Here is a 22,147-nt window from a genome sequence, read left to right as displayed (position 1 = left end):
TCAGTGCCAGCTGTGAAGACATGCTGTCAAATATATATCCAGCCAAAACCAAACCAAAGCAAACTTACTGCAAAGTGGTCAAAATAATGAATTTAAGGTTGCTTGCAATAATATATATATAAGATTTCCCAAATGACAGAAAACAATTTAATTAAAGAAATATCTAAAGGCTTGTAACATCTGCAGTAGCTCTAATTATATATACATAACCTTAATGATTTCCAGAGCATTTGGCAGCAAGAATCAATTTGTCATCAATACGCTGAGTTAAATTGTGTCCCATATAGGGGAAATGTGCGTGTGTGGCAAGTTTTAGGAAAGTCTCTTTTCTGACTACAAACTGTCCATAAACTAATCAGCGTCCAAACTGTCCCAGTACTGTCAGAAACACCTACTGTATAACTGGCAGCTTCCTTTTGAATGGAAGTCATGACCTGAGGCCAGTTGCTCTCTTCCGCAGAAGTCATGTGACCCCACCAACTATTTTTACAGCCTTCTGTTGTTTATTTGGAGACTTTAAGGAATGCAACTGGTCCCTGGAAAATGTGACATTTATATACCTTGGTTCTAATTTTAAGAATCATTTAATTTTAAGAGTTGAAAGAGTTGTGTCCTTAATAAAGTTTTGAACTGAATTGCATTGAATATAAAACCCCAAAATGCCTGTACAATATAAATGTAAAATATTTCTTATTTTTCTAGACAACCTTGCAAAATCAAATCAACACAAACAATCAGAATAATGCTTCATAATCTGTCCGAATATTGCAATTTATGTGAGTGTTTAACGGTAATTGTCGTTTCGTTAACTTATGAAAGTTGACACGAATCTTTGCCAGCTCAGTTTGGACACGATATTACATCAACATGCTCTAAAAAAGACGCATGTTTGCAAGTCCTGCAAGTCTTCTGGATGTTTAGGACTGTCCGAGAGTTCAACACTGTCCTGAGTCACTCTGATAAACAAAGGGAGCAGCACATTCAGTGATGCCCCGCTGCAGGCCTCTCTATAGGCACACAGCAGAAAAATCCACAAAGAAAGGCGAGGCCAAGGGGGGACCAGCGAGGGCGCACACAGAAGGTACACGCATAGAGAGGGAGTCAGGTCACAGGGTTGGAGAGGTCGGCCATCCAGACTGAAATGAGCCTAATGGGACAGAAAATGTGTCCTCGAGGTGAACTCGGCCTTCTCCCACTTCGCCCCCAAACTTCAATAAAGTACCTTTTCAACCTCGCGACATGGAGGCGACAGGGCCGAGAAAGGGACTGGAGGGATGCTGCGACTGTGGCGAGCACATTAATTTCTCCAATCTGTCCGACAACATAAAGGCTTCTGGATTCATTTTTCAGCGCCGACTCAACACTATTCTAGTGCCTTTATAAAGCCACGTCCAAAAGCAAAATTTAAATGCTTTGGTTCAGTTTAAGTGGTACACTTAAGTCCACTTAAACTCTCCCATTTCGGAAGAATGGTACAGGATGTGGCCTGGTACAGAATATTTGGAGCGATCAAAACTGGCTGTTGTCATACACAGCGCTGTTTTCAAGAACATAACACAAACATAACACAAAGCTCTGTATAGTGAGAGATTGATGATGGAGAATACCTCTTCCTTTTGTGCTCTCTTGCCCCCCACTAGGCAAGGCATTTTATAAGGCCTATTCATGTCACAATTTCAATAATCGATCAAATTCTTGCGAGTCGTTGGGTTTAAGTCATGTTTAAACTTCTGCACAGATTTGTCCAAAAAACAAAACAAAACAAAAGACTTAAAAAAATGAAAGCATCTTGGATCTGGAGACAATTCAGTTGAGATGTGCAGTTTAAGTAGGTAATATTTTGTATCATTTTGCTGCATCAGTCCAGCAGGTCTAGAGTGGTAAACAGTCCTGCAGTGTGTTGCTCCTATTGCCAGATGAAAAGCAGGAGCGATGACGTTGCAAGTGAGACGAGTTTAGCGCCGTTTTTTGAAAATTGTAGTTTTTGTATTCTCGCGAGCTGCTGTTGCTGCTGCACACTCTAGAGATAAAGCTGCCCGGTGGGGAAATAGTAGGTCAATGTTGCAAAGTGTTGAACACGACCAAAAAAAGTCAAATAGTGCACGAACACACAAGAAAACATCAACATCCCCCTCATAAGGCCAGGCTGCTAATAACAAAGGTCAGCTGCTCCATCACCATCCTCACTGTGAGATTTAACGAAAACCACATGACGCATTATATTGAATCTATCTGCAATTCACGACTTTATTTTATTTCGTATATGTTTGTTGGCTTTTTTTTTTTTTTTTTTACATTTGAAAACTCAGTCGCATGGCGCAGTGTACTATAGAAAAAGCAGGGCAACTACTTCGTTTACAAAATGAATAAGAATATTTTCACAACAATCTATAATCTCTAACACATTGCAAATGTCCTCTAAATTAATCGCATGCAGCTTTGTTTTGTTTTTTTTACAAGTCAGAGCGAAGAAAGTGGCAGAGGCAGTGCAGTGTGTAGTGGAGAGGAGAGGAGAAGAGAGGAGGAGAGGAGGGCCTCAGTGGCTTGTCTCTAGCGTTAATTGAATGCCCTTCAGACTGATGAGGTTGCACACAATGCACAGCGCAAACAAATTCATTTTTCAGATTTTCTTTTAGAAATAAGTCCAGTCCATTATGAGGGCGGCTTTAACACTCACAACATTCACACAAAGGACTATCTGATTTTTTTTTTTATCAAGATACACATTGATAAAATGAAAGACGCATAAATGAGCTTTGAAGACACAGTGATTCTTGTTTGCCCTCGTGAAATGTTCAAATATTCACACATCTGTACACTTTTGAAGTGAATCTCTCCAAACAGCCAAAACAATAGCAAACCTCATCTTGCCTAAAAATGAAGTTCGACCAAACGTATGTAAAACTAGTAGACACTCACTGTTTTATTGACCAATATGATTACAAGTATACACTAAACTCCGTTTATTGTATTACACAATAATCTGCTTTTAACGGTCTAAACACAACATCAACACCACAAAACTAAAATCGTAAATCAAAAGTCCTGTTTCTGAAATAGCACGAGGTAATTCACACATTATTATCCTAAACGTACAAGTTCAAGATCAATGGTGTGTTCCAGCTTTTTTATACCAAAAATAACTATTATTATATTGATTTCCTTCCAGTGTTGTTTGAAATAAATAGATTGTGCATTTCACCTTGGGCAGCAGGGCAAAAGAATGGCCCACAATAACACTTTGATAAAATGTATATTTTTTTCTAATTTTTTTCTCCTTCATTCAAAACATTTTTAATAAAAAACATTTTAATTCAGCTTCAAATAAATTAAACCCTGTGTCACGTAAAAATAATTCATCGGTATTCGCAGTAATCCATGCTATATAACATGCATTTTATATAACTTTGGACTTAAAGGAAACCGCACAAGATAGCTACGAAAACAAAATATATAATTGTTCTATAAATAACCAGTTCTTTTTCTATCCCCGATCTTGGTTTGTGGTTTATAACCTGGTAATATCCTCTCCATGTTGTGCTCCGGTGAGTTCGTCGGAGGCACCAGTGTTAGTGGCCGAGGCAGCGGCAACAGCGCCGGCTGCTGAGCTTGTGTTGGACCCGGAGGAGGAGGAGGAAGAGGAGGATCTCACTTTGGTGTTCGGGAGCCTGTGGTCCTTTTTCCATTTCATCCTGCGGTTTTGAAACCAGATTTTAATCTGTCGCTCAGAGAGAACCAGGGTGTGGGCGATCTCGATGCGCCTCCGCCGAGTTAAATACCGGTTATAGTGGAATTCCTTCTCCAATTCTAAGACTTGCTGCCGGGTGTATGCTGTCCTAGACCGCTTGGGCTCCGTCCCATTGTAACCCTGGTTCACTGGAAAAAAAGGGAGAAGTGGAGAGAAAGGGAGACAGAGAAGGGAGGAAAGGAGGGGTAAACAAGAATGGCCTCAACTGAGATATGGCTACAAAGATTTATTGGATATGAATGTTTAGCTGTTTGAGAAATTTAAATGGGAAGTTAAGAACTTCTCAGCGTAATGAGAGGACACTCACATCCAACTATGAGCTAAATTATTAATGCAAGATTACAAAGCTCAATTTTTTTTCTTATTCATTTCTCCCCCTCTCTCTATCGCGCAATACATAACAGCAGAAGCCACATGGCGATACGGCTGCCCTGAGTATACCTCGGCTATAAAATTTATGGTGGGTGTAATTACCAATGCCGAGTCGTAAATCCGCCTCAATTGTGCCATTTCAAAGGCTTCCCTGCTATCGGAGCAGGGGCTGGCAACGAGATGGGAGTCAGAGGGACTGATAAAGGGAGGGAAAGGGAGAGAGGAGCATGAGGAGTGCAGGGAACATAAACACACAAGTTGCCTACCAGTGCTGACGTGAATTTTCTTCATCCACGGGTACACCACGGGCTGCTTGGAGGAGGCTGTGCTGTTTGGATGCTCCGGGGTAGCTTGGTTGCAGGCGGAGGCTGCGGCCGGTGGGGTGGCGGGGGACATGGACAACTGTGGGGTATCACATGAAGCAGGTTGCCCCTTCCCTGTCAGCAGGTGCGCAGAATGGGGTATTCCATGTCCCCTTGGCGTGTCAGGTTCAGGGATGCTTGCACAGTTATACTGGCGCTCTTGGTAGCTCGCCCGCGGAGGATATAACTCCTGATGATGATGCTGGTAGCCAGACTCCCTTGCACGGCTGTAATATTCGGGACTATGCTCAGGGATGTAGTTATTTTGCGAATATTCCTCGCAAGGAGGAAATTTCGGATCAATGTAGTTAGACTCCATCAAATACGAGCTCATGATCATTAATTTCTGGAGTGGAAAATAATTTTTCTAGCTTTGTCGTTTTTCTGCTCCATAAAGCCCTCCTACTTGCGAGCAGCCCTGTAAAGTTACTTTTACCACGTGACCCAGTGGCCCAATCGCAGAGTAAGAGGTAGTTCCCGGATAAGGAACCAGCGGTATTTAGCATACCTACAGTCGCCATTGTGGGCACAAATCTCTCTCTCCCCCTCTCTCTGTCTTTCTCTCTCTATCTCTCTCTCTCTCTCTCTCTCTGGTTGTGTTACCAAGGCAATTGATCTTGGGGACAAAACTAGTAGCTAGTTGCTGACCAAGGAGAAAATAAAACAGGCAAAATCCACTGGTCTCAATTATTCAAAGGGACAATAGGTGATTCACCAAGGATAAGGTACAACAATAGCAAACCAATCATTTTGTTAGCCTGTAAGCCTCATATAAAGGCTGTCTGCTAATTAATGAAGGCAACAGTACTTCACCTGTCAAACAGATTACAGTCCATTAATACACTTAAGAGTTAGAGCTGCAGCAGTTTTGCAATGTGTGTTTCAGCACTAATATTTAAAAGGTGTATTGTGAATCTATATGTCAGGGGGGTTGGAGTGGTGAGATTCTCTGCAGGTGTGTGATTTTTGAAATTAGGCTATAATGATCATTTGTAATGTGAAGAAGAAGAGTCAAGCTAAATAATATGTTTGCCTACTTTAAAACGATTTCCCCTTCGTTCCAGGTTGTGCCTTAAAAAGTTCTGCTGCACCTTTTAATTTATTTCTTACAATGGAAAACATTAGAAATACGACTGATTCTAGTAGCCTAAAGCTGCCAGGCTTTGGGAAGCTGATTGCAATACAGAAGCAGCAAAAATCTGGAACCAAAGTTGTCTGTATAATAATAAAATGATATTCCAGAAAAGTCATGGTTGTCCTTGTATTTTGTGCAAAAAGGTTAAAGTACATAAAATGTTCCACATGTGTTCTTTAATAAAATCTTTAATAATTATCTTCCAATTTCATTATTGGTACTGTGATATCACCAAACAAACAGCAGCGAACAAGCGGAGAACTGTTATAATCCAGAAAGCTTTGAAACACTACAATCATGATGTCACACACACACACACACACACACACACACACACACACACACACACACACACACACACACACACACACACACACACACACACACACACACACACACACACACACACACACACACACACACACACACACACACACACACACACACACACACCAGAAAACAGAGGAGCCAACAGAAGAGAGTTACAAAATACTACCAATGTCACATCACAGGCCAGCCAACATAGAACAGGATCCTGTGTCATAAACCACAACATCATTATGATGTTAAAGACCAGTCAGCAGTAAAACTACACCATCATGATGTCACAACAGACCCAAAAGCAGGGACCAGTGAGCAGCAGAAACACTTGATCTGCTGACTCAGCTGCAGTGGTCAAGTATTTTGCCAAAGAAAAGTTCATTTTGGTTATTGCAGACTAGAAAGTAAGATCATTTTGAAGCAATTGTACAGCCTCACATCTAGCTGAAAGTCAGTCCTGCTTAGAGATGCCTTGTTTGTAGATTTACAAACAACAATAACAATAACAAAAAACAACAACAAAACAAAACAAAAAGCAAAACCAGATTAACAACAATCTTCAGATTTTCAAGTTCAGCACTATTAGTGGATTCTGACAAAAAAGTATCACTCTTAACTCCTCGTCACACTCTCTCTTTCATCACAGTTTGTATTGTCTTTGGAAAGTCATTGTTTTGTACATGCAAGACATGTTATGAACTTTGTTATGACTTAAACAAAAGCCATAACTATGTAAATCACTTCAATCTGTGTGGACTATCACTGCTCTCTGACCAGCAGATGAGGAGCATCTGCACAAAGCAACACTTTTTCCTTTTTTAAATGAAAGAAGTACATAAATAAATTAAACTGATTTGTACTCAAACTTGTTTACAATAACATCCATAGCCTACAGCTTCAAAATACAGTCCAAGTTATCCAAAAATAATAATAACACAATTTTACAATAGCATTTCAGTCTAGGTGCCATTTGGAAAACTAAGCCTGACCATCAGCCACATTATTGGGCGCCTGCTGTTATCTGATACTGCTTTGCTGTATAAACTTGTCATATGCATTAGACTAGCCACTCTTATCTCAGAGTCAGCTGGAGTCAGAGAGAGAGAGAGAGAGAGAGAGAGAGAGAGAGAGAGAGAGAGAGGTTAACTCATAATAGTCTCCCAATATCCAGATGCCTTTTTAAATTTAAAAAAATAAAAATAATTTCCAGTTTATTTTTTACGGTTATGTTAGCTGTAGGGGCACCAACAGCCAATAATAATCATAATAATAATAATAATAATAATAAAAATAAAAATAATAATGATAATAATAATAATAATAATAATAATAATAATAATAATAATAATAATAATAATAATAATATACAGATGCACACAAGTCCATATATTGGTCAACAGCACCAAACTGCAAGTTAACGGATGCATCTATTTTCACAGCAATAATGACATAACATGGTTTAAAACGACGTGAAATGGCATATTCCTGGCTGTCCTGTTTGTACAGAATGCGCACGACATTTCTATTACCCCTAGCGAGGATGTTAGAGGCGTTTTATAGCGCAATAAAAGCCGTAAATCAGTCACTTTGAAACGACCCCTGGTTCCTAACGTGTTTTACAGGGGCAGACACAGTAGTAGCCGCACACTGCACACATGGCTTTACTCTCTGTGGCCTACCTACACAATCTACGGCTGTCTGGACTATGAATACACTTTGTGACAATATTGGGCTATTTCACCGCTGCTGCCTGGATGTGGCCTGTGTATGCATTATCAAGGGGGGGGGGGGGGGGGGGGGGGGGGAGCCTGAGAGATGTGCAGAGAGGCAGAAGCAGAATAATCCATTGGCCGGCGTGGTATTTCAGTTGCCCATGTATTCCTGTAGAGACGGATTTGCGATTGTTTATACTCCACACAAATTCGGTTCTACAGGGTACATATAGACAACTAATGTGCTTTAGGTTAGAAGCTGCAAAGGATATCTCTCAGGCACACACATATGCAGGTTATCATGTCTGAAATCGGACAAACATGCATTTCGAGGAGTATAGTGTCATTACCACATATTAAAGCTGCAATAGAGTAGAAATACTGCACAAAGCGCACGCCAAAGCGGATGCTGCTTATCAGGGTTACTAGAGCCACAAACACAAATCAAATCTGCTCTTAATACATTAACAAATGACAGAAAATATTACTTTTCTCCCCACAAAAAATATTCGCAAATATGCCTGCACACACTCACACACAAACACTTCGTGTGCAGAAGGGTAAAGAGGGTCTCTTTTCTCAACATTCAACCTCTGCCTTTGAGGTAGCTCCTATATGAATATTCAGTCACAAACACGGAGGATACAAAGGGACGGCGTGACAGCACAGATGAAAAATAAGTTTCTATTGTTCCCAACCATTTCTTCTGCTTTCTATTACCATACTGACCGCTCGGTAACCTTTCTTCCTGCCACCCTGGAAGCTAATGAGAAAAGCCTCGGATGAAAAATGCAATATCAGACATGTGACCTGTTTCGGGGGGTTATTAAAAACAGCAAACATGCTCAGATTGTGAATCAATGGAATTGATTACAGTGGAAATGCACAGGGGACTTCAAACACTGTCAAAAAATATCTCAATCTACATATTTCTCCGCTCGCACTCTCTTCTGTGTATCCATTTCATAGATTGTTTTTCTACTGAAAGAACAAAGCATCCTGAGCCAACAACAATGAAGCAACGAGAAAATAGTAACAACAATCTTACTCGTGTTCATTTGGCTTATTCTCATCTAAATGTGTGCGGTTTATCGTGCACCCAACTAGTCTGAAAGAGCTGCAAGCACACCACACACTCCCCTCTCGCCTCATGCGCTCTGGCGCACGCATTTTAATATTAGTTAGACAGCCTGACCCGCGTTTCACCCCTCGCGTTTGACTGGTTCCAATAGTTCACTGCCAATGATTATTGATGGAGCGACAGCAATGAATTCTTTCTCCCCACAAATGGCTTTCAGATCGTGCACCTAGTTCAATAACTAGTTATAATGTAGAAGTACAAAAAATGAGGCCCTCAGGCAGACTAATTTGATGTTTCATTTGTTCATTTGAGAAATTGTTAAGCTTCTCTTTCCCCCCTGCAAAATAACAGCTGTACAAGCGTGTTCACACATGTACACATGTAAACAAAATAAATCTGTGCAGAACTACGTGGAGGCTGTTTGTTCTGTACATGCATGGCTGTTTTTTAATTTGGTGGCCCAGCAGCACCTGACCTGGATATAGCAATATTCCGCTCCCTGATGAGACGTGCTTTTAATCAAACCCTTAACTTAATAGCCTTTACACCTTTAATCTCCCCAGGTGTAATCGTTAAGCTGTATCGTCCAGTTAAAATAAAAAGTTTTAATGAAATGCAGACAGACTGGAGACTAGTTGAATATGAAATCCCTCTAATGCAGCCGTTTATGGAGCAAAGGTTTGCGCACTGGATGCCCACAGAAACCACTGGTTTGTTTGCAGTTCATTATAGCAATGTTATGGTTAATTAGACTCATAGCTCCACTGTTAAATCCAGCTCACCTGTGCAACAAGAGTGCAACTTTTCTAGCTATTAATTATACACAAGTAATTCACAGAAAGACAGTAATCTGAGTTGAAGTTGTAGTTTTTGTTTGCGCATCTACATTGAGAGAAAAAAAAATCATTAATGATTTGGAAGTAAAATCTTTGTGATTGTTAGACCGCAGTCCTTCTCTAAACACCAGAATCCCTAACCAAATTCGTTAAGAGTGGAGGCATCAGTGCCCGCGAGGTCAGTGGAGCCAGCTGTTTGCCTACAGCCAAATAACAAACTCAGTGAAGTGTTACATCTCCTTACTAAAGCCAGGTGGTTAGACGTGGTGCGATGGGTAACACTTACTGACTCCACGGTACCACTCATGTTGAACTGCCTGAAAAATAGAAAGAAAAAAGAAAAAATTAGATCAAACGTGGGACATCATTATTATATCCAGAGGTTAAAATAAATACTCGTTTTTTTGCATCCAAAAAGAAAAATTTAAATTCTTGAAAAATAATGCCAAAGTTCAGCAAATTATTATTACTTTCAGGTACTTAAATCTATTAAATAATCCATTGAATTAACAGAGCTGGTATTCGTAAAGTCACAGACATCAACTGGAGGAACTGAGCGCATTGTTTTCTTTTACCATATTCCGTTTTTGCTGCGTGTAAAATTCCCAACACATCATTAAAAAGTAAATCTAATAAAATAAAATGAAGCAGATGAAAACATGAGAAACAAATGTCATAAAAACCATCGAAAAGCCACACGTTTATTTCACTCTAAACAATTTGGACAAGTTTTTCTACAGATGATTTCTCAGTTTTTAAATAAAAGAAACGAACCGTTCTGATATGAATTCATCTGAATGATCCTTCAGTCTGCCCCCTGCCTCTGCTCTCCTCTGTTATCTAGCCTAATTGAAGGGAGACTGTCCTAGAAAAGCTCTGACATGTGTGGGCTCCTGCAGAACTGGGACCGAGGACAGACATTTAGGACGGGTCATTTTCAGACAGTAAAACTAAATTTACAAGCATTTTGGTATTTCCTTGGGCAAAGTTTCCTATGAATAGAAATCCCTGGACTTCAGCACGGCTGAATTATGGTGAGCAGTCAATAAAAAAATCACGACTTTGTCCTCACATTGTAAATAAATTCTGACTCTGTTTGCAAACGATGTAATGAGACTTTATGGTTCTTATTTGGGCTCAGACAAAGGGAAGTCTATGCTCACCCGGAAATGACCTCTGTGGATTGAATGATGACAGTGTCAGCTCCACAGGTCAAAGAACGGAATACAAGCATGGCAGTGAAAACGGATGTTTAGACAGTTTCACTTTTACTGTAGCAGCATCAGCATCAGATTGTTTTGAACTGAATTGTCTTTGTTGCATGATAAGACAACACCTTTAATTCAAACTTCCTACTAAGATACAATGACTGAAAGGCATGAAAATGAAATAATTTCGATTATAATAAGCGTCTTGCAACCTGTAAGCTTCCGTATCACTTTGAGTTTGTGTTTATAATATATTGGAAAAGACAAAATATTCCATTTTTGGAGGAAAACATCTCGGATTTAGGATTTCTTTAAATGTTTAGTTTGGGGGTCAATATGATAATTTTCTCCCTCTGGAAATGGTTAATAAGACAGTACAGCTGTTCAAAATTAGGACAAAATAAAATATATTCTTAAAATGAAAAAAAGAGTACTGATCCATGCCTTGGCTTGGGCATATTGCCCCCTCAGTGTATAACCCACACAGGAGCGTGTTACACAGCGCCCCCTATTGGAAGTGTAGAATTGATCATCCTGCACACCTGAAAGCAAACCTGCACAGCAAAAGTGCTTCTCCTAAAACGTTTAGAAGCCAACGAGGCCAATACAACAGCGACAGAGTGATAGACATACATGTGCATTAATGAAATTCATGTTCACAAGTGTGTTGTGAAATCTGAAGCTGAAGTCTGGAGAGAATCTGAACTTTTCTGTCCCATTTCATTCCTACAGCAGCTACTGGTGCTGTGTCACAGTCAGCATGTGCATCCCTGCTGCACACCTGCTTTATCACACTGCTATACTGACTCAAACATAACTTCACATCAAAATTAGCCATTTGCAATTCCACACATTGATTAAGAACAACATATCCAAACTGAACTACTTTCTAAGATATATGGGCAATTAAATGATGTGCACTACAGAGCAACAGAACATTATCGAGCTTTGAAGATGCACAGTACCTCATCAGTCTCCAAACTGATCAATTCGGTAATGTGGACAGCAAGTTAGAAGGCATATGACAAAAACAATATTTCCAAAGAAAGGTGAATTTTATGTAGAATATGCAACAACAGTCATGTCTGCAGTTCACATTCACGCTGTGTTTTTCAGTGTTTGAGTTTGAACGATGCCATAATGACACTGCAAAGTGCCTTTGAATCAAACCTGTTCCGTGGCCCAGACATGACCCTAAAACAACAGGAGCTGCAGCTCATGAGCACAGACACTAACCTTATGTCAAGGTGAGACAGCGAAATGAAGCATTTTAATCAGGACGTTTTTGTATTTTATAGCTCATGTATGAATGCACACAATAGTTCAACATGTTAGCCTGACAGAACAAAAATTACATTTTATTTACGACATACACCGTTTCAATTTCTCTTCAATCTGAGTCACTGTACCAAACTATATGACTTGACTGAAAATTCAACAAATAATTTCACTTTACAAATTATACATACAGGTGCTGTAGATGTGCAACAGAGAGAAACTGAATGTGTGTGTTTGAGAACGAGAGAGGGAGGGAGAGGAGGGAGGGGGTGGGGATCGTGAAGCAGCGCGCCAGATGATTTTTTCATACTTATGGTTAACTTTTCATTTTCCTCACAGTCACCTTCATTTAAAATATTTTTTTTCTCTTCTATTCTTTGACAGGTCCAACATGCAAAGCAAGCTGTTGAAACAAACGGACTGCTACTGTATCTCAAATCTGCTACGAGGAATTAAAAACATCCTGCTTTTTGCATTTCCTAAGATTAAAATCTGGTTCTGCTATAATGATGACGCTGCGTAAAAATAAACCTGCTAAAAACCCAATAATCACGATCATCATCTCCGTATAATCCCGTTTCTGGCGAACTATTATGCAACACCAAATAGCCAATAAATATCTCAAAATGAGCTTTTTTTTCTCGATCGTTTAATAAGTATAATTATCCTTTTAATTATGAAACGCATAAGCAATAGCAGTACAGACAGTTTTTGGAAGTAATTCAATTTTGGAAACCATGCATTTAAAGTCACACGTATAGAAAACAAACTATTTTTTTCAAACGGCTCACGGTGAAATAACGGCACGGTCGCAGGCCTGTAGACGAAGTTAAAAGGCAACTTACTGCAGCAGCTCCCGTGCAGTCCTCCGCACCACCCGACTACAGAGTCCAGAGAAAGGTACTGCATCCTCTCTGCCACAAAGCCCTTTCTTCCTCAGATAAGGGGAAGCCAGCAGCTGCGATTCCGGACAGTTAAGATTATATATGATGTGTATATATCGAAGGTTTGTCAGCTCTTCCAGGCCATAAAACCCACTTAAATGACACCACGTGCTTCCTATGCACCATTCACAGGCCCTGCTTGGGGCAATTGGCATATGTAACCTTGTAAACTTTAAAATACCCTAAAAGAAAGACACACAAAAAGGGATTCAATACATTGTCCACATATAGGTTAGGCCTAAGAGCGCGCAGAGCAAGTGGACGCTGCTCTGAGCGGTTCTAAGCGTGAAGGAAGTTTTATCTGAAGCTATTAGTTTGAGAGGTGAGTTGATTTTTATTTTCTTTAAGTAGTGATGTAGAGAAATTACCTCATAACCTTGAGCAATTGTGCGTCATAGTGATACTTCTACTAAAGCGTCTTGTGGATACAGGACATCCAGCCACTGGCATGATTTCATGTCCTCTATACTGGTAGATATTGTTGTTTTAACTAGAGTATAATGATGCCAGGTAGAAAAAGCAGGGTGATATCATAAAGTGGCCATATGGCCTCAGCAGTGACGGCGCGTCAGTCTGCGGCCACAGGAAACCAAAGTTGCGCATCCATGTTGTGTTATCACAGGCTGGCGTGTCCTTTCCTTCCCTGACAACACAGGAAACGGATTGTGTCTGTGGGTGACTGGTGGAAAAGGGGCAATAAAGTTTTATGAGGGCCTTAAACTTCAGAGCGCGTTTGTCTTCTGATGAAATGCGGATACCAAGTCGGACTAAAAATGTTATCAGGACAAAATGTGTCACACTTTCGAAATGGTTTAATTCAGTTTTTATATTAGACAGCTGTGTGATTCTGCCAACAACTCCTCATATCAGGTGACAAATAACAGAAATGCGCATATTGACAATAGGAAATTCCCTTACTTTTAATGATGAGACTTTATTGGTTACAACAAATAAGCCATCTATCAGTTATTCTAGGCCTTGTGTAAACCAGGTACCTTCAGTTTACAAAGGGGAGGAGAAATGGCTTCATTGCACATTACAATATTATCACATACAGTCGCTGAATTATACACAATGATTTAGATTCACAAGGATAAGAGACACAACATGGATGGTGTCTTCAAAGAAATCCACTCACAAAGACATTGCTCACTGTACACATCACACATCCTATTGTGGTTGCACTGCAACATATTAGGGAGTAAATTTAACAAAAAGGGAAAGTAGTTTCTCCCAGTGGGGACCTATTTAATTGATGCTTATAGGACAGGTCCTAATCATTATGATTTCCAAAGCAGTTCCCTTTTTTTGGATTTGTTGACCTAACTGTTTTATTATATGATGATGATAGAGAGCTTGAAATGAAGCAGGCTATCGCCCTGCCTCCACTACTGTTATCCTAATTAAAAACATAGATTATTAGTAGCATTGTGCAGCCTTCCAGTGTACTGCAGGCCAAATACTTGCAGTTTGAAAGACCCTGCTCCCCTCAACCTCTTGTCCCCTTCGTGCAGCAAAGTGAGGTTATCATCGCATGGGCAGCAAATTAATTTAGAAATGTAAACCGATTGATCAAAGTGAATGATATTCAATACATTAGGTCCCAAACTGCAGCAAGTGACACATAATTGGTGATGAAGAGCACAGAGCGGTGTCATGATGTCATTGCTCCTAGCAGTTCATCCGGAGGTCAGGCGGCACTCCAGCACTGTGAAGTGAGGGGCTGAAAACGTGCTGCGCCCCTATCAGTGCACTTTTATTCCTTCACTTTGATCTTTGAGTCCTTCTTCCACTTCATTCGTCTGTTCTGGAACCAGATTTTGATCTGCCTCTCGTTTAGACACAGGGTGTGGGCGATCTCTATGCGCCTGCGGCGGCTCAGGTACCGGTTGAAGTGAAACTCTTTCTCCAGCTCCAGAGTCTGGTAGCGGGTGTAACTGGTCCTGGACCGCTTACCCTCCGATTCTGAAGTGGTATTAAAATCAGTTAGCTTTCAGCAGTATTGTAATAGTAAATAAATAAAATATAATATAAATCTAATAATAATATGAATTTAAAAAAAAAAAAAGCTTGGTTATCCATAATAATATACATATCCATAAAGAGTAAGCATTACAAGCAAAAATCTATTAATTTATGTCCCTTTCAACCCTTATTTAAAAGATCAAATATCTTTATATAACCCCATTTAACCTGATATTACTTACTGGGGATTTGTGTAATAAAAATGTATGTCACACTGATGAGGATGGTTAAGCTATATTCAATAAATAAAGTCAGTTTGAATGGGGAGGCTGCTCACACTAAAACATAAAAAATACACGACTGTAACGCAAAGAAATCCTTTTGTAAAACGTAAAATGACATAACAGACAATGAGTTGCCCTTCCTGTAAACACTGGCCTCGGCCTGTGCACGGGAGCAGAATGTCGTGGGAAGAAAACAAACAACGCACAATCTAAAATAAAGTGGGATTAGAAAATGGAAGCTGCTGTTTTCTGGATATATATTTTCTATTTAAAGTCTTGCTCGTGCTCAGGCGTGCTAAGTAAAGCAACAGGCCCGTCCTATTGGACGTAATATTTTTAACATCCTGCTGTGTGCTTCTGGATGTTTGCATATGGACGAGCACAAAACAGAAGAAGCTTCTATCTGCAGCAAAATGTGCTCAGAGGGTCCAAGGCATGGAAAAGGAGCATGCCTATTCAAATCTTTTAGAGGTGAAAAGTTCATGATTGGGTCAGGGCACTGGTGTTTCCCAGAGTTCAGTTTAAGGCTAAAGCTTGTCTCACACACACACACACACACACACACACACACACACACACACACACACACACACACACACACACACACACACACACACACACACACACACACACACACACACACACAGAATGATAATGTAAAACGTGTAGCTTGACTATAAGCAATAATATAAAGGAAGCAAAGCAAAAGTAATACTTGGAAGTGAATTCGTAATATTATTTCACAATTTTGTTCTCTTATCCAATTATACATCCATAAATCACCCCACAGATCACCTCTTCACCGTAACAGAGCAGGTTTACGAGCAATGGATGCCTTTGTCATAAAATTTATGACCGCGAGTTTTTATTATTTCCTGCGTTTGGCCTATAAAACTCAAGAGGGAAACTGGAACGGGCGAAAAGAAGTGTAGCAGTGTAAAGAGTGAAGAAGGGAAAGCATCTTTAGTCGCACTTTAGGAAATAGACAAACTTTACCGTGGCTCATGTGCAGTTTTGTCATCCATGGATAAATTTGTGGCTGCTGCTCACTGTCCTGACGCTGGCTCGCGTTTGTGTTTTGTTTCATGGCTTGCGTGTTCTCCGCGTTTCTGTCGCTCTCATGGTTCTTGTTGCCGCCGGATTTTGCGCTCCTCTCCGGGTCTCTGTCAGCCCCTCGCCCCAGCAGCGCGCCGTTGCCGTAGTTGAGCCCGCTTGCGTTCACCGACGAGCTACTGGAGACCATGGTTATCTGTGGTCCCGGCGGGAGAGGAGTATCCGTGTTGCCACGCAGGCTAGTTTTCATCTCCTCCCGTTCAACAGAGGTCGTTGGGACGGGACAAGTGAATATCCCGTTCACATTAACACCCTTATAACGACTGGACCCGTGCCCAGATAGATCGAAACTAAACATAGTGTTTGGAGAAGTTGTCTCGCTTGTTTGCCTGAGATTTGAGCTGTCAACATAAGAACTCATTTTTAACTATTTCCGATACTTTCGTTTTAAACTAGAGAGGGCTGCGGGATGTAGCCTATCTTGCGGTTATTTCCTTGTTTTTGTTGATCATTGCTTTTCTTTGTAGCCGCTTTTGGAAAATTCAGAGTTGTCTGCCCTAAAAAAATAATCCAGGATTTATAGGTGGAGTAGGCTTTGGTATCTTTTTTTTAATTCTTGATCCGTCGTGCGCTGCCCAAATATGGGGTATTTGTATGGGATCACGTGCACATGTTGGCCAGTCATAAATTGGCTTTGATACTCAATGGGGATATTGATGAATAGGAGAAACGTGTCCGGTAAACTTTGAGCTGTTGGTTGTTGAGGACCAGGCAAGGCTCTTTAATGAAAAAAAAGGGCAGGACAGTAAGACAAGAGCGTCATCTGGTGTCTGGTATGGGGCAAGACGGTCAGGACCGGCCAGAGCTCTCTGCCCCCGAAAAACTGCGAGTCCACCACCACCCCAATAATAATAATAATAATAATAATAATAATAATAATAATAATAATAATAATAATAATAATAATAATAATGAAAACAACAACAATAATAATAATAATAATGATGATGATAAACGCGCCAAGTTGCGTAAAACACATCCACGCATTTGGACTTGAAACTTTAATGTCGCTGCAGTTGTGTTATAGTAATACAGCTACGAGAATGTTATAGTGTTTCATTGGATATAAGACAATGACTCATTCCCGTGCTCTGATACCAATCAGAAAGTTGAAAATGTTATATTAAAAAGGCCAAAATTTGCTCTCAAATCAGAACTGTGTCTATTGCTTAAAAGCTCATTTGTTCCTGACTTGTCATAATGTAATAAAAAAATATATATAATACCAAGTGTGCTACAGTTTGGTGAGTTGGTACGTATTGTAAGCACAATTTCTTTATACGGCCATTTGACTCATGTAAGGAAGTGCCAAGTTCCCCAAAAGCACAAGACGAGAGTGAAAGTTTTACAAATATTTTATTCCATGATACACAATTATGACAAAACACGTAACTCCAAAAACAAAAGTGAAGAATTACTAGTGTACAAATCTATCTCACAAGGAAAGCCTATTGTGTCAAATGGTCAAAAAAGGGTATAAGCGCAATTTTATGTTATACAGCGTCTATCAAAGCGGCTAAATGCACATAAGTCCACACAGGATTTATAATAATGTATTGTTACTTTTATTATATACAGGCATTTCAGTGTTGTGTGTTTTTGTGTGTGTACACTGTAGCATATCCGTGCAACTTTGAGGTTTATGCAAGACACTTTTTTGCGGAATATTCAAGTACTAGATTACACTTTGATCAAATTAAAGTGTCCGCCCGGTTCCTTTCCTTCCGTGGAATGTGCATGTACAATACTGAGTTAGTTCTGACCAACACTGTATTTAGTGAGGTGATCAAAGAGTTCACAGTGATGGATGGACTGTGGGGGATAAATACACAGATTTTACTGGCATGGGAAATAACGTAGAAATGAATACTTCTTTTTATTCTCACAATACAAGTGTGACATTGCAATGCAAAAAAAAAAAAAAAAATCTCGGGGCTCCAATGTCACAGGGGGGGCATACTGTGGCTGAAATAATTTGGATTTCTAAGGCTCAACACTCCTGTGGTCAACATGAGATATAAGTGGGAGAGCTGCGGGGTAGCCATCATGCAGTAAAGTCGCTCTCAGGTCCATATAGCTTTTTTTAGGTAGTTATGTTGGGTTTTCATGGTCATCAGGTGTTTTTTCCCCACTTTTTTTTATTCTTTCTTCTTGACCTCATCTTTCTCTTCTTCCATTGCGCCACTGCGTTCTTCCTCCGGAGATTCTCCTGTCTGTTCACTTCCAGTCACCGTGGAGGTCAGGTTGCTCTCCTTCTTCCATTTCATGCGTCGGTTCTGAAACCAGATTTTGATCTGCCTCTCTGTTAAACAAAGCGCATTTGCGATTTCGATGCGTCTGCGCCTAGTCAGGTAGCGGTTGAAATGAAACTCCTTCTCCAGCTCAAGTGTTTGGTAACGAGAATATATTTGTCGTCCCCTGCGCCTGTCTGTCCCGTAGCCCACTCCTGCTGGAATACAAAGTAAAGTCAGTACTTTAATCATCTACAAGGCTAAGTCACATTTGAGATAAAATCATGCTTCTGCCTGTGGTCTGATAATACTTTGAAGCAGTTGAACATAAGTTTTGCCTCATTGCTAGAATCATAATTGTAATCTACATCCATGAAGAAAAATAAACACGTGTAACTGTGAGACTAATCCTATCTCAAAGGGCATCTTTGCTTTAATATCTAAAATAATGAAAGCATCCTAATGTATCCTCTCTGTCTCACGCTCCTGTTTATGACTAGTATATCATTCTTAAAATGAAAGCTGTTTGTTTGCACATGTAAAGGCCCATCTACAAGTCGAGGGGATACAGTAATGTTTTATGGGGCCATAAAAAGTAACTTGCTCTCTTGGTAAGACATATCGTAAAACTGGCCCATTTCCTTAATTTATTTGTCGTAGTAAAACTCACCGCTGTGTGAGTTCATTCGCTGCATCCACGGGTAGATCGGGATGTTGGTTTTCTGATCCTGAGCTCCTGCTCTTCCTTGATCCAAACTGTACTCTTGAGCAATGTGGCTTTGTGTATTGAGTCCCATGTTTGTTTGTCTGCAACTGGGGAGCACGTCCTTGTCTTGAAGAAACACGTTTGATCCATATTCATATTGTGCCCTGCCAGACCCAAAAACGACATTATCTTGAGGAGAGTAGAAAGGTGAATATATCCGATTCTGGGTCACAGCTGCACCGTACGACGAAAAATGTCTGACTGTGTCATAGGTGGTGGAGTTTAGGGGTACGTTAGGCAAAACATCTTGACCACCGGATAAATGGCAGGAGAGCGACGGGTTTGCGAAATAAGAATTCATACCTTGCTTGTAACCCTCTCTCCAACTCTCCCCACTTCTTTATCGGTCTCTTTTCAATCTCCTTCTCAGTAAATCTCCTTCCCGTTTTCTGTCAACCAACCACACCTTTCGGTCTTCTTTTTTTCCCTCGACTTTCTGCTTGTCTATCTGGAAGTGGGCTACTTTGAGGATTCAATATTATTAATTTCCAATCTCCGGTTAAGACGCACAAACCCGAGTGTTATAGCCGAGGCTTGGCTCGGTGAGAGACAATATGACAATGTCAGCTGACCATTCTCCACCAATTGAGAGGCAGGAGTTGAGGAGAAACTGTAGCTTTTAGCTCAGAGCTTGAACATTAGTGCTAAATGCCGATAAACACAACGTTGAGTTGGAGTAGCACACAATACAGCTTGGTTGGATGAGACATTTTTTACTTTCACTTAGTTTCAGAGATGTGTTGTTTAAGGAGCACGTTTGATGCAAAACTGGACCAATGCCATTCAGTACAGTGCTCATAGTCAAAGGGAGGTGGGATATTTGAATACATACACATGAACTAGCATGCAAAGATGTTTTAAAGGGTCAAATTCAGAGAAAATGCTTTTTAAATGCATTTACTATATATAATGAAACTCGTTTACCTGTGACACACAGTTCTTGTGCTGTCTGTGTGTGTGTGTGTGTGTGTGTGTGTGTGTGTGTGTGTGTGTGTGTGTGTGTGTGTGTGTGTGTGTGTGTGTGTGTGTGTGTGTGTGTGTGTGTGTGTGTGTGTCCAAAACTCTCAGTTTTAATTTTACAACATCACTGCAGACATAATATGTGTTGTGATCCCGCAGGACTCGCCGCCTGTCCATAGACACTAAAATGAATATTGGCATTTATTCTTTATCTCAGTCATATCGACGACCTTCCGGCATACTGTTAATGTTTCCATTGTTTATGAATTATCTGGCTTGTGAGCAATTTCCATGCTTTTGCAGTGAAACTGGGGGAGGGTGTAGGTAGTAAGAATGCGTTTATGGTCTCTCTTCTCTCAGGGCAATAAAACAAGTGACGTTCCCCAGCTCACCAACTACTATCTCTGCAGCCAAGCCCCGCAACACGAGCAGGCTAAAAAATGAAAGCACTGCACAGCATGTGGAAGCATAAAGCCAAAGGAAATAGCGCGTATAGCTCCGACCGTCAAGGAAAGGACTGCTTCTTTAAATACAGGCTGATTTCTGACAGTCTGAAAAATCCAGTTATGCGACTGTGCAGCTCACGTAAGACAAAACCTTCACAGGCCAACTATATGCCCGGTGCTCACATGGGCTGGCTGCTCTCAGGTACAGTCTCTTCAATTCATAACAATAAAAATGATGCTTGTAATTTTACGCAGAGAATATGGAGTTGAATTACAGTGAAAATGCAACGCGTTAAATGCTTATGCAGATGTTCCAGTCTTTTTTCCTGTTCTGATCATACTCCTACATTCCTCTGACACACAGGGAGGAAAGGGAAACCGATAATTATCTCAGCAGCAAATAATAGGTTTGAAAATTACTTAGAGGTGTGCTGCAAAAATCGAGCAAAACTTAAGCGAGTGTCTGCGTGAAATGTGCTGCCTTTAAATACGTTCAAATCCACATTAATGATATGACAGATGTCAGCTTCACTCACTCACATTTTTGTAATTAAGATAATTAAATGACTCTTTGTACAGTTGACTACAGCGCATTTTTTCACCACAACTATTTTCCTTTTAAAAAGTCCAACGCGTATTAACGGAATAAAACTCAACACTTTCCTCTGAAATATATTTCACCTAATTGGCGTTTTGCAACAGACCATAACATATATCTATAAAATAATCAATAGAGTTATTGAAAATGTCTGTTCAAACACAGTCGCTCTAAGTACAGCAGCCTGTAAGTCCACCTCATTGATTTCCTCAATAGGGTGAATACTTGAAGCCTAAACGTGCAGTTGTTTGGTCTGTTGTTTAGGATCCTGAATGGACCATAAAAGAGAGCAGAACAAAGAGAAGGAAGTAGCTGGTGCAATAAAAGTTTCTCTTCACCTTATTCGGGGCCATATGTGACATCCGCGCCGCACAAATATGTGGCAAATAAAGCGCAAAAGTTAGAGGCTGTAATGTGCTACTGGCCTGGGATTATTGCTTCCTCCTCACTTTAATATCAAATCAGGTGATGATTAGCCTAAAGGAGAATTAAAGAAAAGCGTACAGCAGGATGGCATGTCTCAACGTGCCCAAATTCATTTTAACCCGCAGGAAATTGAAAACATAATCCCCTAAGGCGTTTATCACCACTGCTAATGCAATATTAAATTCAAATTTAAACTGAGATTATATAGATGGATCCTGAAATGAGATTAATTGCGTAAAACATGCTTGGCAGCAAAAGTTTACTTTTTAAATTTGTCATACTCATAAATATCACAGACAGCTTGTGGCAGGATTTAGGGAATACTTTCTTTAAAGTAACTTTGTTGTCACACTACAGTCGG

General features: G+C 40.2%; 3 protein-coding genes across 5 annotated transcripts; all 3 read right to left on the bottom strand.

The window, feature by feature from the left end:
* Nucleotides 1-3,508: 3,508 nt before the first annotated feature.
* Nucleotides 3,509-4,822, bottom strand: hoxc4a (homeobox C4a). Its single transcript, XM_062426631.1, has 2 exons — nucleotides 4,387-4,822; nucleotides 3,509-3,876 (listed from the first exon to the last, which is right to left on the bottom strand). The coding sequence occupies exons 1-2, from the start codon at nucleotides 4,820-4,822 to the stop codon at nucleotides 3,509-3,511; spliced, it is 804 nt and encodes a 267-aa protein (XP_062282615.1).
* A 9,931-nt stretch (nucleotides 4,823-14,753) lies between these two features.
* Nucleotides 14,754-16,720, bottom strand: LOC133987528 (homeobox protein Hox-C5a-like). The gene is made up of 2 exons (XM_062426924.1): nucleotides 16,243-16,720; nucleotides 14,754-14,962 (listed from the first exon to the last, which is right to left on the bottom strand). The coding sequence occupies exons 1-2, from the start codon at nucleotides 16,718-16,720 to the stop codon at nucleotides 14,754-14,756; spliced, it is 687 nt and encodes a 228-aa protein (XP_062282908.1).
* Nucleotides 16,721-18,497: 1,777 nt separating this feature from the next.
* LOC133987466 (homeobox protein Hox-C6a) lies at nucleotides 18,498-19,657 on the bottom strand. Of its 3 annotated transcripts, none has more exons than XM_062426848.1 (2): nucleotides 19,261-19,657; nucleotides 18,498-18,808 (listed from the first exon to the last, which is right to left on the bottom strand). In XM_062426848.1, exons 1-2 carry the CDS (start codon nucleotides 19,655-19,657, stop codon nucleotides 18,498-18,500), a joined length of 708 nt encoding a protein of 235 aa, XP_062282832.1. The 3 variants fall into 3 exon arrangements, with proteins under 3 accessions (XP_062282832.1, XP_062282833.1, XP_062282834.1); XM_062426849.1 differs by having other exon boundaries at nucleotides 18,498-18,805; XM_062426850.1 differs by having other exon boundaries at nucleotides 18,498-18,805; nucleotides 19,264-19,657.
* Between the last annotated feature and the right edge of the window lie 2,490 nt (nucleotides 19,658-22,147).

Source organism: Scomber scombrus, chromosome 10 (assembly GCF_963691925.1).
Source record: "Scomber scombrus chromosome 10, fScoSco1.1, whole genome shotgun sequence".
Classification (NCBI taxonomy): Eukaryota; Metazoa; Chordata; class Actinopteri; order Scombriformes; family Scombridae; genus Scomber; species Scomber scombrus.
Note: the sequence above shows the minus strand (reverse complement) of the source record. Positions and strands in the feature narration are given on the sequence as shown.